General features: G+C 47.9%; 2 protein-coding genes across 2 annotated transcripts in view; both read left to right on the forward strand.

Annotated features, from left to right (window-relative positions):
- The window catches only part of Cfap74 (cilia and flagella associated protein 74), a 60,543-nt gene extending 39,151 nt beyond the window's left edge, over nt 1-21,392 (forward strand). Inside the window, exons 20-38 of the mRNA XM_052178350.1 lie at nt 855-976; nt 4,637-4,765; nt 7,215-7,302; nt 7,966-8,139; nt 8,633-8,766; nt 13,118-13,394; nt 14,113-14,220; nt 15,177-15,307; nt 15,964-16,098; nt 16,236-16,345; nt 16,503-16,558; nt 16,667-16,786; nt 17,076-17,231; nt 18,039-18,168; nt 18,366-18,520; nt 18,747-18,879; nt 19,183-19,313; nt 19,568-19,702; nt 19,830-21,392. Coding sequence (XP_052034310.1) covers nt 855-976; nt 4,637-4,765; nt 7,215-7,302; nt 7,966-8,139; nt 8,633-8,766; nt 13,118-13,394; nt 14,113-14,220; nt 15,177-15,307; nt 15,964-16,098; nt 16,236-16,345; nt 16,503-16,558; nt 16,667-16,786; nt 17,076-17,231; nt 18,039-18,168; nt 18,366-18,520; nt 18,747-18,879; nt 19,183-19,313; nt 19,568-19,702; nt 19,830-19,931 — 2,526 coding nt within the window. The 3' untranslated portion in view covers nt 19,932-21,392. The remainder of the gene's footprint in view (nt 1-854; nt 977-4,636; nt 4,766-7,214; nt 7,303-7,965; nt 8,140-8,632; nt 8,767-13,117; nt 13,395-14,112; nt 14,221-15,176; nt 15,308-15,963; nt 16,099-16,235; nt 16,346-16,502; nt 16,559-16,666; nt 16,787-17,075; nt 17,232-18,038; nt 18,169-18,365; nt 18,521-18,746; nt 18,880-19,182; nt 19,314-19,567; nt 19,703-19,829) is intronic.
- The window catches only part of Gnb1 (G protein subunit beta 1), a 268,388-nt gene that overhangs the window by 152,147 nt on the left and 91,529 nt on the right, over nt 1-24,712 (forward strand). The window lies entirely within an intron of this gene.

Raw genomic sequence — 24,712 nt, forward strand, 5'->3', positions numbered from 1 at the left:
TGCAAAAATTCTGGCACAATTCTCTGGATGCCCCAGAAAAGGACAACCATGTGACAAAAATCACAAAACCCTTTAACACATGTCACTTTTTATTTTATAAAAATACCTGCCGAGCAGTGGTGGCGCACGCCTGTAATCTCAGCACTCTGGGAGGCAAAGGCAGGCGGATTTCTGAGTTCGAGGCCAGCCTGGTCTACAGAGTGAGTTCCAGAACAGCCAGGGCTATACAGAGAAACCCTGCCCTCGAAAAAACCAAATAAAAAAAAAAAAAAAAAAAAAAAAAAAAAAAAAAAACTCCAAAGGTCCATAGTGACACTATTAGGAAGTATGACCTTACAGGAGTAGGTGTGGTCTTCTTGCAAGAATTGTGAGTGGGCGTTGAGGTCTCAAATGACCGAGCCAGTCCAATGTGTCATTTACTTTTTTGTAAATGTATTTATTTTATGTATATGAATAGCCTGTAGCTGTACTGATGGTTGTGAGCCATCACGTGGCCGCTGGGAATTTGAATTCAGGACCTCTGCTCCCTTTGATCTCTCTCCGGCATAAAGATTTACTTATTATTATATCTAAGTATACTGTAGCTGTCTTCAGACACACAGAAGAGGGTGTCATCTTCCACGTAGTTGCTGGGATTTGAACTCAGGACCTTTGGAAGAACAGTCAGTAATCTTAACCACTGAGCCATCTCTCCAGCCCCCACATGTCATGGTTAATTATTAACCTCATACTTGTAATATAGTAAATTGCAAATATCAAACCATGAAACTTTTTGCTAAGTATTGTGTCAATGCTCATTGCGGTCTCCTACATTGCAATTTAAACAAATGTTGGGTTTACATGTTCTGCCTCAGTTATATTTCAGAGCCATTGGTATTGGCATAGATGTGCCAGTCTGGGTGCCAAAGGCCACGGTGGACCTGAAGATCTGCATGTATGACCGACTCTACCAGGACTCCATCACTGTCCACACAAGGTGAGCCCCACAATGACCAGTAGGAGTATCATACCTAGAGCTGGCTAAATGCCAGCTCTGAATGGTCACCTTGGATAGCAGAGGACTAGGCAGCTGATTAGGCTATGGACCTTGAAGAAAGTAATCCTAACTACCCAGGAGATCCCAGTGTTTGTCGAGTCATTGTAGAGGAACCCAGGGGAGTCAAGGACAGAGACAGATCTGAAGACAGAGGAAGGGACCACTAGCTTCGGAATGCCAGACACCTAAAGGAGGGGGGGAAGGGTTTCCCCCTGTAATCTCCACAAAGAACCAGTCCTACCTCATCTTGACCTTTAATCTAGCTAGTTCCCCTTTGGCCTCTGTTGTCCAAGATGCTCAGAGAATTACTTGTTATTCGTTAGTTCTGAGTTTGCGAAAACCATTTCAGCACCCATAGCACACTTGCTACATGCCCTGGGTACTAGGCAAGGGTCTCAAGTGCCCTCGAGGATACATAACACAGGGAGAGCAGACAAGACCCAACAGTAGACATCCAACGTTAGATTAAAAGTATTTTCCTTGAAGTACAACCTGAGATAGAAGTACCCAAGGTTCCACAACTTCACCAGCTTTGAACTTCTGGTCCCCAGACCAAAGGGCAGATGCTGTCTGCACCGGGCCCCGAGTCCCGAGCCCCTTCACCCATGGCAAGTGTCACATATGGTCTGGAAGGACCGTCCTCCCACAAGCACCAGGCTTTTTCTTGCTCCATGAAAGTGAAGCGTGTGATATCCCCCCAGACTCCTCCTCGGGAACCAGAGAGCCATAGGATGACAGTGTGCTGTCAGTCTTGGGAAACGTGTTGGGGGGACTTGTTTAATACAGGAGTTTTGGGGAACCTGTTGAATGGAGGAATCTGGGCCTTGGAAAAAGTGTTTGCTCTGTTTCAGGGAATGGATTAAACAGAGCTGTTGTACATATTGAATTCTTCATGGTTGTGGAAGGAAGGAATCAAAAGGAATTTTTCATTCCTTCTGAATGAGGAATTTTATCATTCTACCCAAAGCAGCACACTACTATCACCTGTAACTTTGTTTGATATGGTAACTTTTACCTACATGAGTGTAGAGTTGTTAATTCCTGAAGACCATTTTTGTGGTTTGTCCAAGAACCAATGCTGGTCACTGAGTGCAGACAGTGGAGCTGACGGGCATAACTTGGAGAACCCCAAGTAACTGCTTTCCATAGTGTTCTGTGTCCTTTTCAGCACAAGCTCAGGATCCATGGTCAAGTGTAGTGGTAGATACACATTAAAGGGTTTAGAGGCAGGTCAGAGGTTACCACACTGTGGTAACCATCTGGGTACTCATCCGAAGAGCAGGAGTGAGGAGGCAGGCTTTGCCTGTGTCCACTTGGTTCCACCTTATGAATATTGCCAGAGTTATCTATGCAATCGTAGGCCTCCCCGAAGACTTGGCACTTCCCTCAGTATTCCTCATAACCTTCAGTGTCCATGGCATGACTTTATCGTTGCATCTCTGGACCACTGTGGACTCAGGCCTCGGGGCCCTATCTGGGCAGAGATCTAGAATACCATGGGTTACAGGGCATAGACAGCCATGAAACAGACAAGGATCATTCTGGAAGACCCCTGAAGGTTCTAAGACTATTATTGCTCCTGATCCCCAGGCAAACCAGGAAGCAGTCCCCTGGGCCTCCCTCTCCGGGTTACCTTTTCTTCCTTTAGTTAAGAAAGAATTGTACCTGTAAGAGCAAAAGGGGACTCCAGTAGTGACAATTTTGGAATTTTGGGTTTTTTTTTTTTTAAATTTTGGTTTTTTTAAAAAACAAAACAAACCCCACAGCCGGGCAGTGGTGGCACACGCCTTTAATCTCAGCACTTGGGAGGCAGAGGCAAGTGGATTTCTGAGTTCGAGGCCAGCCTGGTCTATAGAGTGAGTTCCAGGACAGTCAGGGATATACATAGAAACCCTGTCTTGAAAAAAACAAAATCCAAAACTCAAAAAAAAAATGCTTTCATTATAATCCCAAGCGTGAGATATGAGGCTACTTAAATTGTCCACTGCAGCTGAATATGATTTGCCTCATGGTCCAGCAGGGGTGTGATTTTGCTAGTGTCAGATAGTTTCTGTGATTGTGTTACATTTAGAATTCTAGGAACTTTTCAGAGGCTATGTAAAGGTTAGTGCCCCAAGAGGCAGGGTGGGTTGTTGGCTGTTGGTTGTTCACTATTGGTTGCTGTCAGTCATGGTTTTTTAAGCAGTCATACACAAAAAAGAAAGAAGAAGAAAAAGAAATTAGATATACTGACAGCGAAGATCAAACTTGCCCCAAGGAACTGGACACCCCTAAAAGGAGACATCTCATTTCAGGAAAAGGAGAGCAGAACTTCTTATGGGGACACAAGTGGGCCCTGATGACTGAGTATAGACATGTCTGCCTTTCTCTGTCTGGTTCTGAGTTACAGATTTGTGTCATCTAGTCACCTCCACCAAACTTCCTGTAAAGAGTGCTGGGTGGCAAGAAGCAGGACCCTGGGGAGAAGCTATCCAGCACACCCCTCCCAGCCCCCTGCACCCAGTAGCTACCCTCCCTCTGTGCTTCTTCCTATAAAGCACTATAGTCTCTAAGAACTGAAATGAGCATATCTCAACTGAAATATTTATATTTATAAATTTTTCTCAAGCTAGATATGTTGGCATGGGGCTATAAACTCATCACTTAGGAGGCTAAGACAGGAAGATGGTGAGTTTTATAGTTCAGCTTGGGCTACACAGTAAGACCCTATCTTTAAAAAAACACACAAGGGCAGAAACATGGTTCAACAGAAAGGTACTCCCCATGAAAACCTGAACCCACAGAAAACCTTCAGTCCACAGAACACACAAAAACATAGGAAACAGAGTTGTTCTCTGGTCTCCATTCATGTACACGCATGTGCACACACCCACACACACAATTTTTATTTAAAAAAAATTATTATAGGCAGGTATACCCATGCCTTTAAAATCCCAGCACTTTGGAGGCAGAGGCTAGAGGATCTCTGTGAGTTCAAGGCCGTCGTCTATATAGCAAATTCCAGGACTATATTAAGAGACTGTCTCAAATATATACATTTTATTTTATGTCTGGCTTTTTGCCTGCTTGTGTGTATGTGTACTACATGCATACTTGGTGTCCACAGAGATCAGAAGAGGATATCAGATCCCCTGGGACTACAGAGTTATGGATGGTTGTGAAACACTATGTGGGTGCTCGAGCCTTTGCAAAAGGAGCACGTATTCTTAACACTGAGCTAATTCTCTGACCCAACAATATTTTTTTTTTATTTAATCAAATTTCACTTCAAACAACACATCCCTTAAGAAACAGTGTTGAAGCTTCCTTCGAACCATCGGTATGCTTGGCTCAGAGTAACAAGTACACTGCACACTGCATACGGGTTCTTTCATTACAAATATCTTTTTTTTTTTTCGAGACAGGGTTTCTCTGTGTAGCCCTGGCTGTCCTGGAACTCACTGTGTAGACCAGGCTGGCCTCGAACTCAGAAATCCACCTGCCTCTGCCTCCCAAGTGCTGGGATTACAGGCGTGAGCCACCACCTCCTGGCTCATTACAAATATCTTAATGAGTCAGTCAAAAGATTAAATGTGCACTGTCACCCATGATCTCTTGCAGGTCAAAAGCAGCCCTGCGCCTGAAGTTTGAAGTCTGTAAGGAGCTGAGAGGCCACATAGAGCTTCTGCCAGAAACGGGCTACATCCAGGCCCAGTCAACCTACTCAGTACAGCTCAAGTTCCTGCCTCGGTGAGAACTGGGAAAGCCCTGGAGCATGATGGGAAAGGGTGGGACCCCTGGGTGCCTTGTGCTGGTCACAGCATCCGGGACCTACCCCTGCCAAGATAAGAACCCCTGACCCTCCACGCACTGGTCCTGCCCTGGCTTCTGCTCAGACACAGCGAGCACCCTGCTCTTGGGAGATCTTCCTCTTTTCCCTCTGCTTCCTGAGGCTCTGCATCTAGCTGGAGCTTGAACACTTGCAGCTTGATTCCTTGCCTGTGAAGAAGCTCTGCTCCCACTTCTCCCAGCATTCTACTCTTCCGGAGCCCTTCTTGGTTCTTGTCCTTGCGATCGATACCTGCACAGCCGGTGTCCGGGTCGTTCTGCTATGTGGTGTGTCCTTTCTTTGGTGTGTCCTTTCCTCAGATGGACTTTGGCAACCCAGAGTCCTGCTTTTCACTTCTGGCTGCTCTGTTGCCCTGTGTGACCCCTGGTTCCTGCTGAACCAAGCCTATTCTGGGGAGCCAGGGGGGAACTGCCGCCAGGCCGCACACTCACAGGGTACTGAAAAGAAGCTGAAGCTGGTTTTTAAAAACTGAGCTGCTTCTTGGACATTCTTGAAGATTGCCCATCATGGTAAGAGGGGACAGTTTTTTTCCTCTGTATTTTTTTTATATTTCTTTTTTTTTTAATTCGATATATTTTTTTCATTTACATTTCAAATGATTTCCCCTTTTCTGGCTCCCCACTCTTGAAAGTCCCATAAGCCCTCTTCCCTCCCCCTGTTCCCCCATCCACCCCTTCCCACTTCCCTGTTCTGGTATTGCCCTATACTGCTGCACTGAGCCTTTCCAGAACCAGGGGCCACTCCTCAGTTCTTCTTGGACATCATTTGATATGTGGATTATGTCTTGGGTAATGATGCTAATTCTTTTTATAATCAAAAATAGACTTTTCAAGGTAGAGTCATAACTGAGTATCTCAGGCTGCATGGTCTTCTGGCCTATTAGGTGTATACCACCCAACACTGCCTGTTTCTGTACTGGGGATCGAACCCAGAGCCTTGCGTTCTACCTAACTGAGGCATCTATCAGTCCCATGAGCAACCTGCTTTTAAAATGATTTTGACAGGGAATTTTAAGATTCCTTCAAATAATAGACTCCTTGCCAATTTATTGATTCTTGTCATTAAAACTTTTATTATTTTAGAGTAAAGAGATGGCTTGCCTGACGACCTGAGTTCACTTACCAGAATCCACAAGGGAGAAGAGATCAAATTCCTGCCAGTTAGCCTCTGACCTCAACATATGAACAGTGATACATGAGTTCCCCCTCAAAATAAAACCATAAAATTTTAATTTTATTGTAGAATTATGGTTGTACATATTTATGAGATATAATATGATTTCTTAATGCACGCAGGGAGTATGGGGGAATGGGAGAATATGGCATAATTAAACCAAGCCCCTCCTTTTTTTTTTTTTTTTTTTTTTTTTTGGTACTTTTTTGAGACAGGACCTTACGATGGTGACCAGGTTGGTCTGAGACACAAAAAGAATAGCCTGCCTCTGCCACTGAAGTGCTGGAATTAAAGGCACATGCCATAACATCTGGCTAATCCAAACAAATTAATTTTTAATTTTTTTAATTGAAAATAGATTTTTCTCGCCGGGCAGTGGTGGTGCATGCCTGTAATCCCCGCACTACTCTGGGAGGCAGAGGCAGGTGGATTTCTGAATTTGAGGGCAGCCTATTCTACAGAGTGAGTTCCAGGACAGCCAGGGCTACATAGAGAAACCCTGTCTCGAAAAAACCAAATAAATAAATAAATAAATAAATAAATAAATAAAATTTTTAAAAAAAGGAAAGAAAATAGATTCTTCTCTCATACAATGTATCCCAACTACCATTTCCCCTCCCTCCACTCCTCCTAGATCCCCTCCACCTCCCCCCACTCCCAGATCTCCCTCCATTTCCTTTCAGAAAAGATGGAGCCTCCAAAAGATGGCAGCCCAACAGGACAACACAAGACACAATAAGACGAGGCAAAACTTTCCCCATATTCGGTCTGGACAAGGCAACCCAACAGGAGGAAAGGAGTCTTAGGAACATATGAAGGAGTCAGAGATAGAGATGGGAGTCTCTATCCGCTGCTGGGAGCCCCACAACAGTATCAAGCTAAGACATAACTCACAAAGGGGGCCTGATGCAGACCCCGCAGGCCTTGAGCTTGCCGTTTTGTTCCCTGTGAGTTCTGCTTCGCCAACTCGGTGAGCCACTTAGTGGCAAGACATTTCATCTTTAAAGTTAGCATATGAAGGAATGGGTTTCTCAGTGTCAACTCATACATACGTCATCATGCCTACGTATGATGTATATATGTTCTTATTTGCCCTTGCCCTTCCATTTTAGAACAGCTTTATTATACAAAATATAAAGAGGAAAAGTATATTCAAGTGGATCCTACCTCTTACAGACAGTCCCTCCCAGAAGATGCAAAGAAGTATTTTGACCCCGCCAGTCGAGTTCTGGAGGCCCCGATGACCATCCGGGTAGCTGACCAGGTCTGTACAGGACACTTTCTGGGACTGTCTCCAGGGACCAGGTGGCTGCTGTGGGAAGCCGAACCCTGTACTCCCAGTGACAATACCTATACACACAGAACTCCAATTTCAGAACCCATCCTCAATTCCCAGCTGGTGATTCCCAGTGGCCTGACAGGCAACTTGGCCATCTATCCTCACAATTCCTATGTAGTATGAAACAAAGGGCCCACATATGGGCCACTAAGAGGCCCCTCTTATTCTGGTTCAAGCCATTCAAATACTTGGCCAGCATGTGCACACAAGAAGCGTGCCTGCATAATTGAACAGGGATACACACATGAATGCAGCACACACCCATAGATACACATGCTATACTCTCATCGACAGAGCTCCACAGATGTGTGTGCTGACAAACAGTTCCTGCACATATAGACACATGCACTCACAGCCACAGCTGACTGGTCCTCTACACTGCTGCCTGCCCTTCTCTAACCTTCACATGTGGATCTCTGGCTCAGATGCTCATTCACCAGGTAACACTGAGGAATGATCTGCTTGAGGAAGTCGTGTTCCAGAAATAGTATGCTGCTGGCCACAAGGCAACAGGGCAGCCTTTATTGTCTGGGGGATTTGCATAAAGCTTCCAGTGGCTGGGAACGTTCTTTGCCTTCCAAACCCCAGATCAAACCAGTGAGGTTCACTGTCCAAGCCATCGTTACCACCTCAGACTTGGAAATCACCCCCTCGGAGATAAACTTTGGCTACTGTACTATCTATGAGGCTATCAGGACGGAGATCCGCCTCAGCAACCTCTCACTGTTGCCCCAGGAGTTCGGGTTCGTTGGACTTCCCAAGGTACCTGCTATGGTCAGCCCTGGGGATATGGGGTGGGACATAACAGCTGCTCTCCAGGCCCAGGTGTCAGCAACTCTGCCACCCTCCATACCTCCCAGCTGACTCTCTCCTTGTCCAGGAGGGAAAGGCCTCCTCCCTGGCTTCTCAGTTTTTGGCTGTGAGGTACACCCAAAAGAGCTGCAGACTTCCAAGATTTAATCTGACCAACAAGCCCCACAAGACAGTCCCAAAGAATGCCCAGGCCTGGCTGCCATCAGCCCAAGGAGCTGGGCTGTCCTCTACCCATTCCCACACTCAGCTCACTTTAGCCTCACACTCAATAAGGTTGAGCACTCACACACACACACACACACACATCTCTCATACCCTCCATGTGTGCTCCAAAACTAGCATGCTCATATCTCCCTTCCCCACACAGGGTACGTCATTTCCAACCAGCTATTCTACAGAGCACAGCTTTCATGTTTTATTCTAATGTGTTCCCATCTTCCAGTATGTGGACATCCAGCCCAATGATGGGTTTGGGACGATCTTGCCACTGGAAACTTTGCGACTCGATCTGATCTTCCAGCCCATCAAGGCCAAGGAATACAAATTTGAGCTAGTCTGCAAATCTGAGATAAACCGGTAAGCCTGCTAGGCAAGGGGGTGGGGCATGTGATCGTGCCTATCTTTCCACCCCTCCTCACCTCAGATTTCAGTAAGCTGACCTCGGGGCTGGAATAGACAGCACTGGTGGCCAGTAGGAACCCAGGACCCAGGAAGAGATAGGTTTTGGGTTCCCATGACCTTTGACTGACGTTATTACAGAGCCTTGGCCTTTGTAAGTTGGTATCTTGGGCATAGCTTGGTAGAGTTCTTGCTTCACATGCTTGAGGCCCATATGAAGCAAGTATGTTAATAAGTGACTGTAATACCAGCACGTGGGAGGCAGAGGCAGGACGGCAAAAGTGAAGGCCATGTAATGTGATTAAAGCCAACTTTGGACTGCAAAAACAAACTTGTCTCAAAAACCCCAAGACAAAAAACAAAACAAACAAACAAAAACCCTTCTTTTAAGATTTAAAAGGGGCTGGCAAGATGGCTCGGCAGTTAAGAGCACTGACTGCTCTTCGGAAGGTTCTGAGTTCAAATCCCAGCAGCCACATGGTGGCTCACAACCATCCGCAATGGGATCTGATGCCCTCTTCTGGTGTGTCTGAAGACAGCTACAGTGTACTTACATATAATAAATAAATAAATAAATAAATAAATAAATAAATAAATAAATCTTTTTAAAAAAAAGATTTAAGAGGAGTCAGAGAGTTGGCTCAGCAGTTAAAAGCACTCACAGCTTTTTGCAGAGGACCCCAGTTCAGTTCCCAGCATCCATATGGTGGCTCGTAATCATCTATAACTCCAGTTCTAGGCAATCGTGCTCTCTCTGCCTTCCCCCAGACCCCCGTACACACATGGTACACATAGACTCATATAGTTGAACATGTACACACACATACACACATAATTTTTATGGTTTTTTTGAGACACGGTTTCTCTGTGTAGCGCTAGATGTCCTGGAACTCACTCTGTAGACCAGGCTGGCCTTGAACTTAGAGATCCACCTGCCTCTGCTGGGACTAAAGGCGTGTGCCACTACTGCCCTGCCACACATAAAGTTTTTAAAACAAAATTTTAATTTAAAGATTTGAACAAGGTGTAATCAGGCATGTCTTTAATTCCGGCTCTCAGCAAGCAGATCTCTGTGAGTTTAAGACCATCTGGGTCCATACAGTGAATTCCTAGCCAGCCAAGGCTATACAGTGCAGTGAGATCCTGTTTCAAAAACAAAACTAAAATGGATTAAGGGCTGTGAGGATGTTAGACTGGGAGACAGAGACAGTAAAATGCTCGTAAAATCCAAGACCAGCTAGCCTGCCATGTGTAGCAGTGACCAGCAAAAAGACAGAGCCTTGGGCAGGTGAGACGATCAGTGGGAGAAGGCACCTGCCTGGCAGTCTGGTAGAAGGAAAGAACTGGCCTCCACACGTATGCCATCACAGATGCATTATACACACATACACACACACACACACACAAATATATTTAAGAAAATTTTTAGCCAGGCAGTGGTGGTGCATGCCTATAATCCCAGCACTCTGGGAGGCAGAAGCAGGTGGATTTCTGAGTTCTAGGCCAGCCTGGTCTACAGAGTGAGTTCCAGGACAGCCAGGGCTATACAGAGAATATATGTCTCAAAAAAAACAAAACAAAACAAAAAAAAAACAAAAAAAAGAAAATTTTTAAATAAGAGAGAGAAGAGAGACAGAGACAGAGACCCTGGCTAGGCAGGGTGACATGCGCCATTAATCCCAGCACTTGGGAAGGAGAGTCAGACAGATATCTGTGAGTTCAAAGCCAGCCTGGTCTACAGAGTGAGTTCCAGGACAGCCAGAGCTACACAGAGAAACAATGTCTCAAACAAACAAACAAATTAGAGACCCTACCTCAAACCAAGGCAAAAGACAAGAAGCAACTTTCAAAGTTGACCTCTGACCTCCATCCTTGCACTATAGCATGTGCAAGCACACACTCACACACATACATCCACATATATAATATATTCACATATGTACATGCATCATATACACATACAAAATGAAGAAAAATTATTTAGGATTTTTAGTTCAGGTAGATTCCAGTTAGTTTTTACATCTTATATTTAGTTATCATACTTAATACATTTATTCAGTTAAGTATTAATAATGATCTCTCTCCCCCCAAGAGATATAAACTTATTTATTTGAATATTTGACCATCTGAACATATTTTATACTCAGTTTGTATGCACAATTGGGTACCTGTGCTGGCATGCACGTGTGTGTTCCTGTGGAAGTCAGAGAGCCTTGGGTGTGGCACCTTCCACTATGTCTTTGTGACAAAGTTTCTCCCTGGCCTGGAACTTTACAAAGTAGGCCAGGCTAGCTAGCTAGCACACTTCCAAAGGGCTGTCTGTTTTCCCCTCCCATCTCACAGTTGCTGGGATTATAAGTATATGCCGCTGTGCTCAAATTGTGTTGTGGGTTCTAAGGGTTAGGAGCTCTAAGGGTCTATTTACTTACCAGACAAGTGATCTACCCACGGAGCCATCTTTCCGCCTCAGAGCACACTTTTGTTACAGATGAGAGTTTGTTGGGTAATCCATGTCTTGGTTTAAAGCATTAAAAATACATGTAACGGGACTGGAGAGATAGATGGCTCAGCAGTTAAAAGTCCCAGTTGCTCTTTTAAGGGACCAGGGCCCAAGTTCCACCACCCATATGGTGGCACACAGTGGTCTACAACCCCGGTCTCAGGGGTCTTTATGCCCTCTTTGGCCACTGAAAGCATGGAACGCATAGATATGCGGCAAAATGGCCACCCACATAAATGTAAAATAAACGGTTAAAACAGCACATGTAAAGAGTGCTGTGTGCAACTGAACTGGGACTTAGCTCCGTCTTAGCTGGCACAAGGACTTAGATTCAATCCTCAGCACAGAAAACAAGTGTAATTGAGACAGAAGTTCACGAGGAACTAGGCCATGGTGGAGCACACTTTTAACCCCAGCACTCAGAAGGCAGATGCAGAGGTAGGCAGATCCCTGAGTTCCAGGCCAACCTGGTCTCCACAGTGAGTTCAGCACAGCTAGAGCTACACAGAGAAACCCAAACAAACAAAAAAAGTTGTCAAGGAGAACACAGTGAATGTAGGAGTTCAGGGAAACCACAGAATGTAAAACTTCCAGTGGTTAAAGTGACCAACTGTCTGGAGTAAGGAGAACAGCTCATTAGGTAGGTAGATTCCAGTAAGCCTGGCATGTGCAAAACCCTGAACTTAATGCCCATATCCCGCAGAAGAGACATGGCTTAACAGTCATGTTGTCCCAGCACTCAGGAGGTAAAGAAAGGAGGACTTTTAATTAATAAATATTTAATATAACAAGCCAGGAATCGGGCTGGTGAAATGGCTCAGCCGTTAAGAGCACCAACTGCTCTTCCGGAGGTCATGAGTTCAAATCCCAGAAACCACATGGTAGCTTACAACCATCTGTAACAAGAAACAAATAAAGAACCTATGGGCTGGAGCAAGCAGAGCCTGGAGCAAGAGGGAGAAAGGGAAGGGGGAGGGGAAGACTTAAAAACAAAAAACAAAAAAAATTAAAAACAAAAACAAAAAACAAAAACAAAACAAAAAAAGCCAGAAATCAACCTTTTGTACTACTTTTTTTCTTAAAATTATTTTTTATTTACATGTATGTGGGCTACTTGCTTATCTGAATATGCACCATGTACATACAGGTGCCCACAGAAGTCAGAAGAGGAATTCACTCCCCTTGAACCGGAGTTAACAGGTGCTTGTGAGCTACCACGTAGGTTCTGGGAACTGAACCTGGGTCATCAGCAAGAGCAGCCAGTGCTCCTAACTTAGAAGCCAGCATTTCTCAACCTGTGGATTTCAACCCCTTTGGAGGGTGCATCGTCAGATATTTATATTACGATTCATAACACTAGCAAAATTACAGTTATAACAGTAGCAATGAAATAACTTTATGACCAGGATCACCACAACATGCAGAGCTGTATTAAATGGTCACAGTGTTGGGAAGGTTGAGAGTCACTGGTCTACCCACCTCCCCATCCCTGAAATCACTTATTTTTAAAGCAATGTACAGGTTTTTATTTTGTTTATATAATTTTGCTTATACTTTTTTAGCCACCCACCAAAAATATATATCAGCCAACAAAATATGTATCATCTAACAAATTGGTTAGACAGGTAGTAAATAAACTGTGATAATTAATTGCAGGAAAAAGTCCTGGGTGCCTGGGACGTCCCCAGCACAACAGACTTGTCTGTCATAGTTAGCACTCAGGGAGCTATGTGTCTCCTCACCCAGGGTTGCAGAGGGGCACAGATGCCATGGCACAGGATGAACACTGCCCACACTGGTGGCTTTCAGGTGCTTCAAGGTGTCTTGCCAAGCAGTAGGTGTCCACCCACCCCTGGAGCTGTCCCACTACCAGATCAAGTTCTCAGCCACATCCCTGTACGACACCTCTGTGTCCACACTGTACGTGATCAACTCCCACATGAGCATGAACAAGCTGACCCACTCCTTGCCTCGGATTGGCTCAGAGGAAGCCACTCCAGTGGGACCAACATCCTTTGAGTTCTTGCTACCTCCTAATTCACCTATCACCATCTCCCCGTGTGTGGGGACTGTGTTACCAGGAAAGGTAAGCATGGGCCCTGCTGACAGGTCAAGAGGTGGAGCTTCCCAGCCTTTCTCCCAGGGTTCCTGCCTTGGCCAGGAACTTATTCCTGCAACCTTTCCAGAGATGTATCCCATGGAGACTTGCTGCAGATGGGGAAGGGCTTCCTGCTCCCTGGTTCATTTCTTACTCTAGTCTGGTGAGGTTCTGATCCATTCAGGACTCTGCTCTCAGCTTCTCTGGTTAACAGACCCCCAACACACATAGCCTAAAGTCCACTCTAGCCTACAGTCATCAAGGAGAACCTTCCTGGGAGGCATATAAGGTTTAAAAAAAAAATCTCAAAACCAAATAACCTTAAGAGAAATGCAACCAGGCTCAGTGGCACATGCCTTCTGAGGGGCAGAAGCAGGTGGATATCTTGAGTCCAAGGTTAGCCTAGTCTACAGACAGAGTTTCACAAAAGCCAGGGCTACACAGAGAGACTCTATCTTGGGGGGAGGGAGAAGGGGGAGGGAGGGAGGGAAGGAGAGAAGAGGGAGAGGGGGGAGGAAGGGAGGGAGGGGGAGAGGGAGAGAGAGAGAGAGAGAAAGAGAGAGAGAGAGAGGAGAGAGAGAGAGAGAGAGAGAGAGAGAGAGAGAGAGAGAGAGAGAGAGAGAATGAGACAATGAGACCAGCAGGGCCACTCTGCCCTCTGGGCTTCTGTCTGGGGAGAGTTGGCAATCCAAGTGTCTCTTTGCAGAGGTGTTTGGTCCAGGTGGCCTTTCAGCCTGTACTGCCACAGGAGGTAATCTTTGAGGAAGCCGCTCAGATCCTGAACAAGGAAACAGAGACCAAGACGGTGCGTGAAGTATTTTAGGGGAGATGCATAGTGGCCAGAGGGAAGGGACATGCGGAAAGAAGAAAGGTACACCAGCAGAGGGAAGGGGGTACAGATGTGTGAGCCTCTGGCACTTGGGGCTGCAGCTTGTCCTAAGGATAGCCCATGTGACAGAAGTACAAGGCAGACTTTCCTGGCACTGTGCTTTAAGCTGTTTCCATGACAGGTAAAAGGTTGTCTTGCAAGACCTCTCCCTCTCCGGGAAGCACCACCAGGCAGTGGAAGCCAAGGCTGGCCCTAAGGGCAGCGGAGGTTTTAACCAAAGCGAGACTGGGATAAAAACAGAGTGTAGCTTCTCACCCAGGGTAACACGGAAGCCACCTTCAAAAGGCAGACTTGAAACAGAAGGCAAGCCTCACCCAATGTGATGAGCAGGCTTTGCATGCTGCACCCAGCCTAGGACATTAAGAAGCCAGTGGCTGTGGCCTTGGCCTTCTGCCACAACCATGGCCTCGTGTCTTTATAGTACACACAGAAGCAAAGAGCCCTGACATTTCAACCCCTGATGAGGCAGTGAGGTACAAGAGAGTGGTGGACTGGAAAACACTAAGGCCCCTAGCTGTGCAGACTTCTTACTTGTCTGTGGCTTGGTCTCTCTAAGTCCAGACATTTCAGGCCATGAACTTGTCTCTGTGCTGGGCCTTCCCGGGTGCCCCCTGATGCTTCCTTGATCCCATTGCCTACTGTGTCAATCCCCTGTCCCACCTGTTGTCAGACTCCCTTGGGAACCTGTGAACCTGAGGACATCATCTACTCCAAACTTGAACTGGTGGCTCCTGCCATTCAGAGAGCAGTCAGGCCAAGCCAGCTAGGCCAGGCCTCAGAGGAGCCTGTGGTGGGGGAGCAGTCACAAAGCCTGCTATGCGATGTGGAGGGGTGAGCCCCTGGGGCAGTCCTACAGCATCTGCCCCTGCTCACAGTTCCAGAAGGAAACAGTGCAAAGGAAAGAACTTTGGAAACAGTCCTTGTCCGTGGTCCGGGTTCACAACCGGGAGCGACCGACCCGGGTCTCCACTCCCCAAGCTGCAGAGCTGCCAAGGCCGGCGATCAGTACCAGGTAGGACGAAGGGGTCTTCCCAGTCTACATCCCACCACCACCACCTCCCAACCCCCACCCCTACAGAGAATTTCCCACACATTGCATGGAGCAAAGCCTCACCGGCCTGTGTCTCTGCAGGACTAACTGGCTTCAGAAATAGCTGGACCCAGGGTTCTTCTTGCTAGGCGGCTGCTCCTTGGCTATCCCTGTGGACCTCGTGTCCCCCTGAACAGACTACTCCATGGTCTGACTGTATGTAGCCTTCCCAATAAACAAATGAGCCCAAGCAAGCTCTGATGGGTTGGGCCCCTTGCCAGCCCAGAAACTGTCTCTGTGGGCCTAGAAATATGGCTCTATAGTGACAAAACTGTTCACTTGCTCTCTCTGGGCGACCAGGATCTGCAGTGGGGAAGAAATTCCCTACAGGAACCAAAGAAGAGTAGGGACGCTAGCTTATCAGATAAAACTGGTATGGCCACCACCATCTGGGACCAATGGTGGCTTCAAATCATGCCTCTCAACAATTTGGTCTTCCCCAGAGAGTCCACCAGAGCCCAAGTCCTAGAGAGTAGGCATATGAACTACAGATGAGGAAGGCCTGGTCCCACACTGTATCCCAGGGGCACATCCCGAGAGGTCAAGACGCGTGGATGTGCTCCATTGCTTCCTTCCAGTTCCACCGAGTTCCAAGCTGCACAAGCCTCCTTGTCCAAAGCCTTCCAGGGGAAGTTTGACAGGTTCGTGATCCCCTGTGTTGTTGCCAGTGGTGACATCAAAGACAGGAAGACAACGGAACCTCTGAACTTCAGGTGTGGGGTTCTTGATCTAGGATAGGGTGTGGTTGACCCTAAACCCACTGTCCCTCCTCTACCGCTGGTCAGATCTGAGGCCCAAGGGACACTGGGCCACCCTAATCTGTCCTTGTTTGTCCTTGTCCTGGCTCTAGTCCCCATAATACTCTATATCTGGAGCTGTGGTGTCCAGCCGTGGCTCCGTTTATTGTGGTGACATCCCACAAAGGCAAGACTGTCTTTAACTTCGGCGATATTGCTGTGGGTAAGTCCTGATGTATACTGACAGCCCTCACTCCCTAGAGCACAGCTTCCACCCTGGGTAGGTGGAAGGTCCAGCTACCATCTGCTTCCTGACCTTGCTGTTGAGAGAGGTGCTCCTCGGAGCCTAGGAGCTGTCACCTGACTCTGCCATATTTCAGGGCATCGAAGCATAAAGAAGATCACCCTCCAGAACATTTGCAATGAGGACCTTACTGTATCCTTACCCATACCCAGTAAGCCAGCTTCCAGAGCTAGGGATAGGAGAGAGAAAGGCCTGTGTCAGAGCCTGCAAAAGATTATCTTCATCCTTGATAATCCTCAGTTGGAGTACTCCGTGTTGAACCCCAATGGCCCCTTCGTTCGGCTAAACCCCTTCAACAAGCTATGTTCTGGCGAGTCACAAACCCTGGTGCTGTCCTTCTCACCCCATGAGAACATACTGGTGAGTGCAGCCCCCAGGCAATGCTGCTGCCCTGGGATCCCCACATTTCAGGACCATGGTGTGACCACAGGAGGATTGCTGGGTGGGAGGGTAGAGATTCCACGGTGCTCTCAGACCCAAATGATCAACTAAAGCCTTAAAGCAGCCTGCGTTCCTGACCCCAACTCTTGCCAACAAGTCTGTGGAGGCAAAGATTTCCAGGCTATCTCAGTAGCACAATGCTACCAGCCAGCTGCTCATGAATAGGGCTCCCACATTTGCTCTTTGCTAAAGGACATGATATCCTTAGGCTCAAGAAACTCTGGACATCATCACCAAGAGAGGCACTCTCAGTCTCACCCTCTTGGGCATGGGTGTAGCGTCCATGATTACATGCTCCATTGATGGCAACATCCTCAACATGGGCTACGTGCTTGCCAGAGAATCTGTCTCAACAAATTTTAAGGTGAATTAAGCCTTCGTCTTGGCCCAGCTTCCTGGAGAAGGGTTTTGTGGAGGTAGTGAATGCTGAGCTCAGAAGCACCCAGCTGGTTGGGGAATCACTGGAGACACAGACAACTTCCCCAAAATGCTGTGTTCCCAAGAGGCTGTGATTTCTGATGCATTCGTAGCAGGGACCCCAGAACCTACCCTTATGGGGAAGCTGAGAGCACCTCTCCCTCGACCCTCAACCAAAGCCCTGGCCCGCAGGATGTTTCATGACCTTCTGCCTCAGACCTAAACTGATCTTCTATGTTGCTGCTAATTTACTTCTCTGAAGCTCTATGCAGGTGCCCTGCAGTGGTAGACCTCTAAGGAGACCCATGCTGTCACCTGGGCTCTCTTATCTCCACATGAGCATGGGCCCGCCTTATCCTGATGTCTACCCTGGGCTTGGGCTCAAGCAACCTACTTCCCCACCTGCTTGGGTAGGGTCCAGAAGCAGAGCACCAGACACAGTGCTTCTCAAAGGGGGGATCAAGGGAGGGGAAGAGACCAGGTGAGGATGTGGTTCAGTCTAGAGGAGCTCTAAACAGCAGCTGACAGGCACAGAGCTGGCCGCACAGCCAGGCAGGGAAGCAAGCTGCCAGTCAGCCTTAGAAAAGGCCAGGGAGAAAGGAGTGACTGAAAATCAAGAGTGCCAAACACTGCTATTGTGGTTACCGTTGGTGATGCCACCTGGTCCTGATCAGTGATCCAGCAGCTGGTAGCCTCATCACCGGCACTAGAGCAGCCCACAGTATGCTAGTCAGGTGACATCTTACTCTTGCAGCTACAGAATGAATCCTCGCTTCCCATTAAGTTCTGGGTGCGTCTGGAGAGCCTCTCCAAAAAAAAGGCTGAAGCCTGCCAGCAGCTGCCAAAATTCCTTACCTCCCATGAGCAGAGGACAGAAATAGTTGGTGAGCTAACTAACTCACTGCCAGGAACTACAGGGGCACAGCTCCATGAGGAGATGCCTGCTAGGAAACGAGGGTGGTGTTTGGGGTGGAGTGGGGCAAGACCCTTCATGGAGAGGCTGGGCAAAAAGGGAAGTGGAGGGGTCTGAGCTCAGTGGAGAGGATGGTAGTGTTGGCCGTAACCCCCGTCCCACCCACAGGCACACAGAACTATAACGGCCAGAGCGTGTTCAGTATTGTCCCAGTTGAGGGCCTCATGTTCCCTGGGAAGGCTCAAGAGTTTACCGTGACCTTCAGTCCAGACCACGAGAGCCTCTACTTCTCTGACCTGCTCCAAGTGGTGCTCTTTGAAAAGGTGGGACTCAGAGCTGGGCCCCAGAGATTCTACCCCATCCTGGGAGGGATCCATACGGTCTCTTATCTGCCCCTTCTTGGCAGCTTTCATTATCTGGCCCTTTATGTCGGAGGCTGCCAGTTAGAGATCAGCAGCCCAGGTTCTCCAGGCCCCACACACGCCTGAACCAGCCTCAGTTCTCAATTGTCAAGCTTCAGAACAGGCTGCTATACTTCTTATCCCCCAGAAAGTCTCCCACCAGATCCTCCTGAAGGGCGCTGCCCGCGAGCACATGATGTTTGTGGAGGGAGGAGACCCCTTGGATGTGCCTGTGGAGTCCCTGGCAGTAATCACTGCTTTTGACCCAGAGCATAAAGAAGGTGAGCCCCCACCCTGTGATTTCTGGCTCGGAGAAAGGGGAGTCAGGGGCAACTTACCTTCGGGATCAAGGACAAGTCCCTCCAGGACTCCAAGCCAGCTAGCGGGCATAATGAGACCCAGTGGAGAAGGGCAGATAGAATTCCGGACCATCAATCCCAGAGCCAGAAGGACTGCTCTGGAGGGTGCCAGCTCTCCAGATTCACCCTCCACTCCTGTCGTGCCACCCTGGACGATTCCTCTCACTCCCCGGCCATACCGGTCCTCTAGACACTTTTCAGCTAGAGCAGATTCTCCCTCTCCAGAAGCTGAGGAGATAAAGCCCATCCTGGTGACCTTGAACTATGTCCAGTTTGACACAGACACAACAACCTCACCTGCCACCCGAGAGCTTCAAGTGGGCTGTATCCGGACCACACAGCCATCACCAAGGAAGGTGATCATACCCCTAGCTCAAGTTAAACCCTAGAAGCCTCCCTGGCTCCCATGGCCGGGGACTCCCTGACCTCCCCTGGCCTTGTACCTCACTGACCTTGTTTAGGATTTTTGCAGCAGATGTGGGGTGGCGACTCCCCACACGCCCGGTCAGAATTGAGGGGTAGGTAAAGCGGGGCCCTCTCACCCCTTTAGTCCTACTACTTCCTGGGAGTCCTTGATCCTTTAACCTCCAGTAATATCAATGCCTCACAGACTGTGGAGTTCAGCCTGGATGGTGTATCATGGCTTCAGCACAAGGGCTTCTCCATCGAGCCCTCCAGGGGTTCTGTGGAGCGTGGCCAGACTAAGACCATCAACATCTCCTGGGTACCACCTGCTGACTTTGATGTAGGTGTTGGGACCCTAGTCTGGGCAAGGAGGGGTAGCTCTAACAGTCCTGTGATCTGAAGTAGGCATGGCATTGGGAAAGAATGGATTTGTCTGGAAAACCTAAGGATTCTTCTTCTTCTTCCAGCCAGACCACCCACTCATGGTATCAACCCTGCTGCAGCTCCGGGGAGATGTAAAGGAAACCTACAAAGTCATCTTTGTAGCCCACGTGGTCACTGAGCTCTGAGGACACAGGAAACCACAGAGCCTCCTGGACTCTTCTATCCACTCTTGGACCCCTTCCCAGGTGTGGGCCAAAACAACCCATTTCCAGAGATCTGGGACCTGGCCTCCCCTGCTGGGCAGGTTCAAGTGAGCAGTCCCAGAGCCAGAGCTTCCAGCCCTTAGACATAGCTAATTCCTCTGTCCTGTGAGCAGTCTGACTGCCAACCCCTCCACACACCAAGAAATACTAATCCATCCAACTCACCATACACACACAGCCTGTTCCTAAATGCACCATCCCCACCCCCATATCCCAAACCCACCAGCACATCCCCAGGCTTCAGCGATCTCAGGAGATCTCAACATAGGCCTATCAATAAACTCTGAGAACCAATACATGGGTCCGCAGTGTGGAGCCTAAGCACAGAATGAGGTGGATGGAGAGCCTGAAGGAAGTCTGAGCCATAAAACAGTGTTCTGGCTAGTAACAACCTCCCAGGGGGCGGGGCCCTGCCAGATAACTAGGTTGGTAACAACTTCCCAGCGGGCAGGGCCCTGCCAGATAACTAGGTTGGTAACAACCTCCCAGCAGGCAGGACCCTGCCAGATAACTAGAGGGAGTTCACCCTGCCCCGAACCCTGGATGACCCCTCCAGGTCCATACCGTTGAGGGTAACAGCAGGCAGCGTAGGATGCTGGGGGGGAGGGTGCAGGGTGCAGAACCAGGGTTGAGCCTGGTTCAGACCTAGAAAGATACAGGGAGGAGAGAGAGGGGGACAAGAAGTTCCAAAGTCCGGAGAAGGTCCCTTAAGCCTCTCAACTCCTTCCAAGTCCTAGGAACCCAGATGATCCCAGGCAAGGGGTGAGCCCAGTGTAAAGTGGGACCCAGTCCATGAGTTTGAGCTCATACTTCTCTGAAAGGGATGGAGTTTTCTTCCTACACCCCCATTCCAACAATGCACCAGCTCTTCCCTCTGAAGTACAGCTTGTCCAAAGCTTTTTCACATCCAGCCTGCCTGCCCACCCGTGCAGCATACCGACTTTGCCACGCAATGGGGACAAGCTACCGAGAGAGCCTTCCCAGCTTTCCTAGGCTCCGCGGGGAGAGGGGGGTGATGACATCTGTCTGGGTGCTCTGCTGAACACTGTTCCCACGAAAGCCCTTAGTGCCCCTGATGCCTTGAAGCCTGACATGGCCCCTAACTGAGCCAGCCACATCGATCTTTTTTTTTTTTTTCTATATTCTTTGTTTACATTCCAAATGATTTTCCCTTTCCCGGTTTCCCCCTCCCCATAAGTCCCATAAGTCCTCTTCCCTCTGCCCATTCTCCAATCAATCCCCTCCTACTTCTCTGTCTTGGTAATCCCCTACAATGCTGCATCAAGCCTTTCCAGGACCAGGACCCTCTCTTTCCTTCCTTCTTGGGAATGATTTGATATGTGAATTGTGTCTTGGGTATTCAGAACTTCTGGGCTAATATCCACTTATCAGTGACTGCATTTCATGTGTGTTCTTTTGTGAATGAGTTACCTCACTTAAGATGATATTTTCCAGATCCAACCATTTACCTAAGAATTTCATGAATTCATTGTTTTTAATTGCTGAGTAATATTCCATTGTGTAAATATACCACATTTTCTGTATCCATTCCTCCATTGAGGGACATCTGGGTTCTTTCCAGCTTCTGGCTATTATAAATAAGGCTGCTATGAACATAGTGGAGCATGTGTCCTTATTGCATGCCAGGGAATCCTCTGGGTATATGCCTAGGAGTGGTATAGCTGGGTCCTCCGGAAGGGTCATGCCCAGTTTTCTGGGGAACCGCCACACTGATTTCCAGAGTGGTTGTACCAACTTGCATTCCCACCAGCAGTGGAGGAGTGTTCCTCTTTCTCCACATCCTCGCCAACACCGAAGCAGTATTACAGAGCAATAGTGTTAAAAACTGCATGGTATTGGTACAGTGACAGGCAGGTAGATCAATGGAATAGAATTGAAGACCCAGAAATGAACCCACACACCTATGGTCACTTGATCTTTGACCAAGGAGGTGAAACCATCCAGTGGAAAAAAAGATAGCCTTTTCAGCAAATGGTGCTGGCTCAACTGGAGGTCAGCATGCAGAAGAATGCAAATCGATCCATTCTTACCTCCTTGTACTAAGCCCAACTCCAAGTGGATCAAGGACCTCCACAAAAAGCCAGACACATGCCTTGTCTTAGTCAGGGTTTCTATTCCTGCACAAACATCATGACCAAGAAGCAAGTTGGGGAGGAAAGGGTTTATTGAGCTTACACTTCCACGTTGCAGTTCATCACAAAAGAAGTCAGGACTGGAACTCAAGCAGGTCAGGAAGCAGGAGCTGATGCAGAGGCCATGGAGGGATGTTTCTTACTGGCTTGCTTAGCCTGCTCTCTTATAGAACCCAAGAGCACCCACCCACAAGGGGCCCTCACCACTTGATCACTAATTGAGAAAATGCCCCACAGCTGGGTCCCATGGAGGCACTTCCCCAACTGAAACTCCTTTCTCTGTGACAACTCCAGCCTGTGTCAAATTGACACACGAAACCAACCAGTACAATTGACCCCTTGTCAACTTGACACACAAACACATCATTATTAAGCCTCAACCCTTTCTTTCTTATTCATCCCCAAGATTTAAATTACTTTAAAAGTCCCACAGTCTTTACATATTAAACGTTCAATCACCTTAAAATATCCAATATCTTTAAAATTCAAAGTCTTTTAAAAATTCAAAGTCTCTCAACTGTGGGCTCCACTAAAATACTAAAATAAGAGGGAAACATATCAGGGCACAGTCACAACCAAAAGCAAAACTCAGACTCCAATAGTTCAATGTCTGGGATCCAACTCACGATCTTCTGGGTTTCTCCAAGGGCTTGGGCCACTTCTTCAGCTCTGCCCTTTGTAGCACACAGCTTGTCTTCTAGGCTCCAGCTGCTTGTACTCCACTGCTGCTGCTGTTCTTGGTGGTCATGGCATGGTACTGGCATCTCCAAAACGCTGCTATCTTCCACTGTAATTAGGCTTCACCAATAGCCTCTCATAGGCTCTCATCAGGGTGACAAGCCTCTGCTCCTATGCATGACACCTTCAAGTCCTGGGCCATCAATTGCAATTGAGGCTGCACCTTCTTCACCAATGGCCTTCTGTGGCCTCTCACTGTGCCAAGAGCCTCAGCTGCTCTTCATGACCCCTTCATGCCTTCAAAACCAGTACCATCTGGGTGACTCTTACACGGTACCAAGTCCAGCTACAGCACAAAATACAACTGTGGCTATCTCTGGAACACACTCTCTGTGTTCTTAGAAAACACTTCCAAGAAGATTTCATCTCAGTGATGCTGGTCTCTTCTTAATCACTGCTAATTTCTTAGCTCCAGCTAACCAGCATCAATAGTCCCAGTAATACAAAGGTTTGCTTTAGTGGTTCTGGTATCTTGTTACTTACAGCTGATTCTTCAGCCCCAGCTAACCAAAACCACAGAATCTTCACAATCAAAACATGGCCACTGTAAGAGTCTTTAATCTTCCCTCTGAAATTTCACAAGCCAGACCTCCATCTTCTGCACTGTTCGTAACATTGTCTTCCAAGCTCCTACAGAACTTTCCACAGCTTTTCTAGCTCAAGTTCCAAAGTCCTTCCACAATCTTCCCCCAAACATGGTCAGGTTGTCACAGGAATATCCCACTACGCTGGTACCAATTTGTCTTAGTCAGGGTTTCTATTCCTGCGCAAACATCATGACCAAGAAGCAAGTTGGGGAGGAAAGGGTTTATTGAGCTTACACTTCCACATTGCAGTTCATCACAAAAGGAAGTCAGGACTGGAACTCAAGCAGGTCAGGAAGCAGGAGCTGATGCAGAGGCCATGGAGGGATGTTTCTTACTGGCTTGCTTAGCCTGCTCTCTTATAGAACCCAAGAGCACCAGCCCAAAGGTGATACCACCCACAAGGGGCCCTCACCACTTGATCACTAATTGAGAAAATGCCCCATAGCTGGATCTCATGGAGGCACTTCCCCAACTGAAACTCCTTTCTCTGTGACAACTCCAGCCCATGTCAAGTTGACACACGAAACCAGCCAGCACATGCCTTTAATCCCAGCACTTGGGAAGCAGAGGCAGGTGGATTTCTGAGTTCGAGGCCAGCCTGATCTACAGAGTGAGTTCCAGGACAGCCAGGGCTACACAGAGAAACCCTGTCTCGAAAAGCCAAGATAAACAAACAAGCAAACAAACAAACAAACAGGCAGACACATTGAAACTAATAGAAAAGAAACTGGGGAAGACCATTGAGGATATGGGCACAGGGGAAAAGTTCCTGAACAGAACACATCGATCTTAAAAGCAGCATTTTGAAGGAATCCTGCTCATCGACCTTGGAGGTAGCAGGCCCAAGCCTTTGGCTTTCCTGATGGTAGCTGACCACTTATGACCGCAAACCCTTGCTGTGATTCCAGGCCAGATGAGTGGACAAGGCAGGACCATTCATGAGGTCATGCTCTAGAGAAGGCACTGCCCTAGGCAGGCCACCTCCTTCTGATCCCAGCCCTGGTTATACAGATCCAGGTTCTCTGCAAGAGCAGAGCCTTCTCTTTTCCTGGACTCCAGGCTCTGATCCCAGCCTCACACTGTACTTTCGACACCTACTCTTCCTATTGCTGGCCCTATGGTACCAAGCACAGCCAAGACAGAGCAAAGGACAGAAACAACATAGGAACTAAGCTCATGAGAGAGGCAAGGCACAGGTCCCAAGTGCATAGCACAGCTGTAGAAC

This window comes from Apodemus sylvaticus, chromosome 3 (assembly GCF_947179515.1).
Source record: "Apodemus sylvaticus chromosome 3, mApoSyl1.1, whole genome shotgun sequence".
Taxonomy (NCBI): Eukaryota; Metazoa; Chordata; class Mammalia; order Rodentia; family Muridae; genus Apodemus; species Apodemus sylvaticus.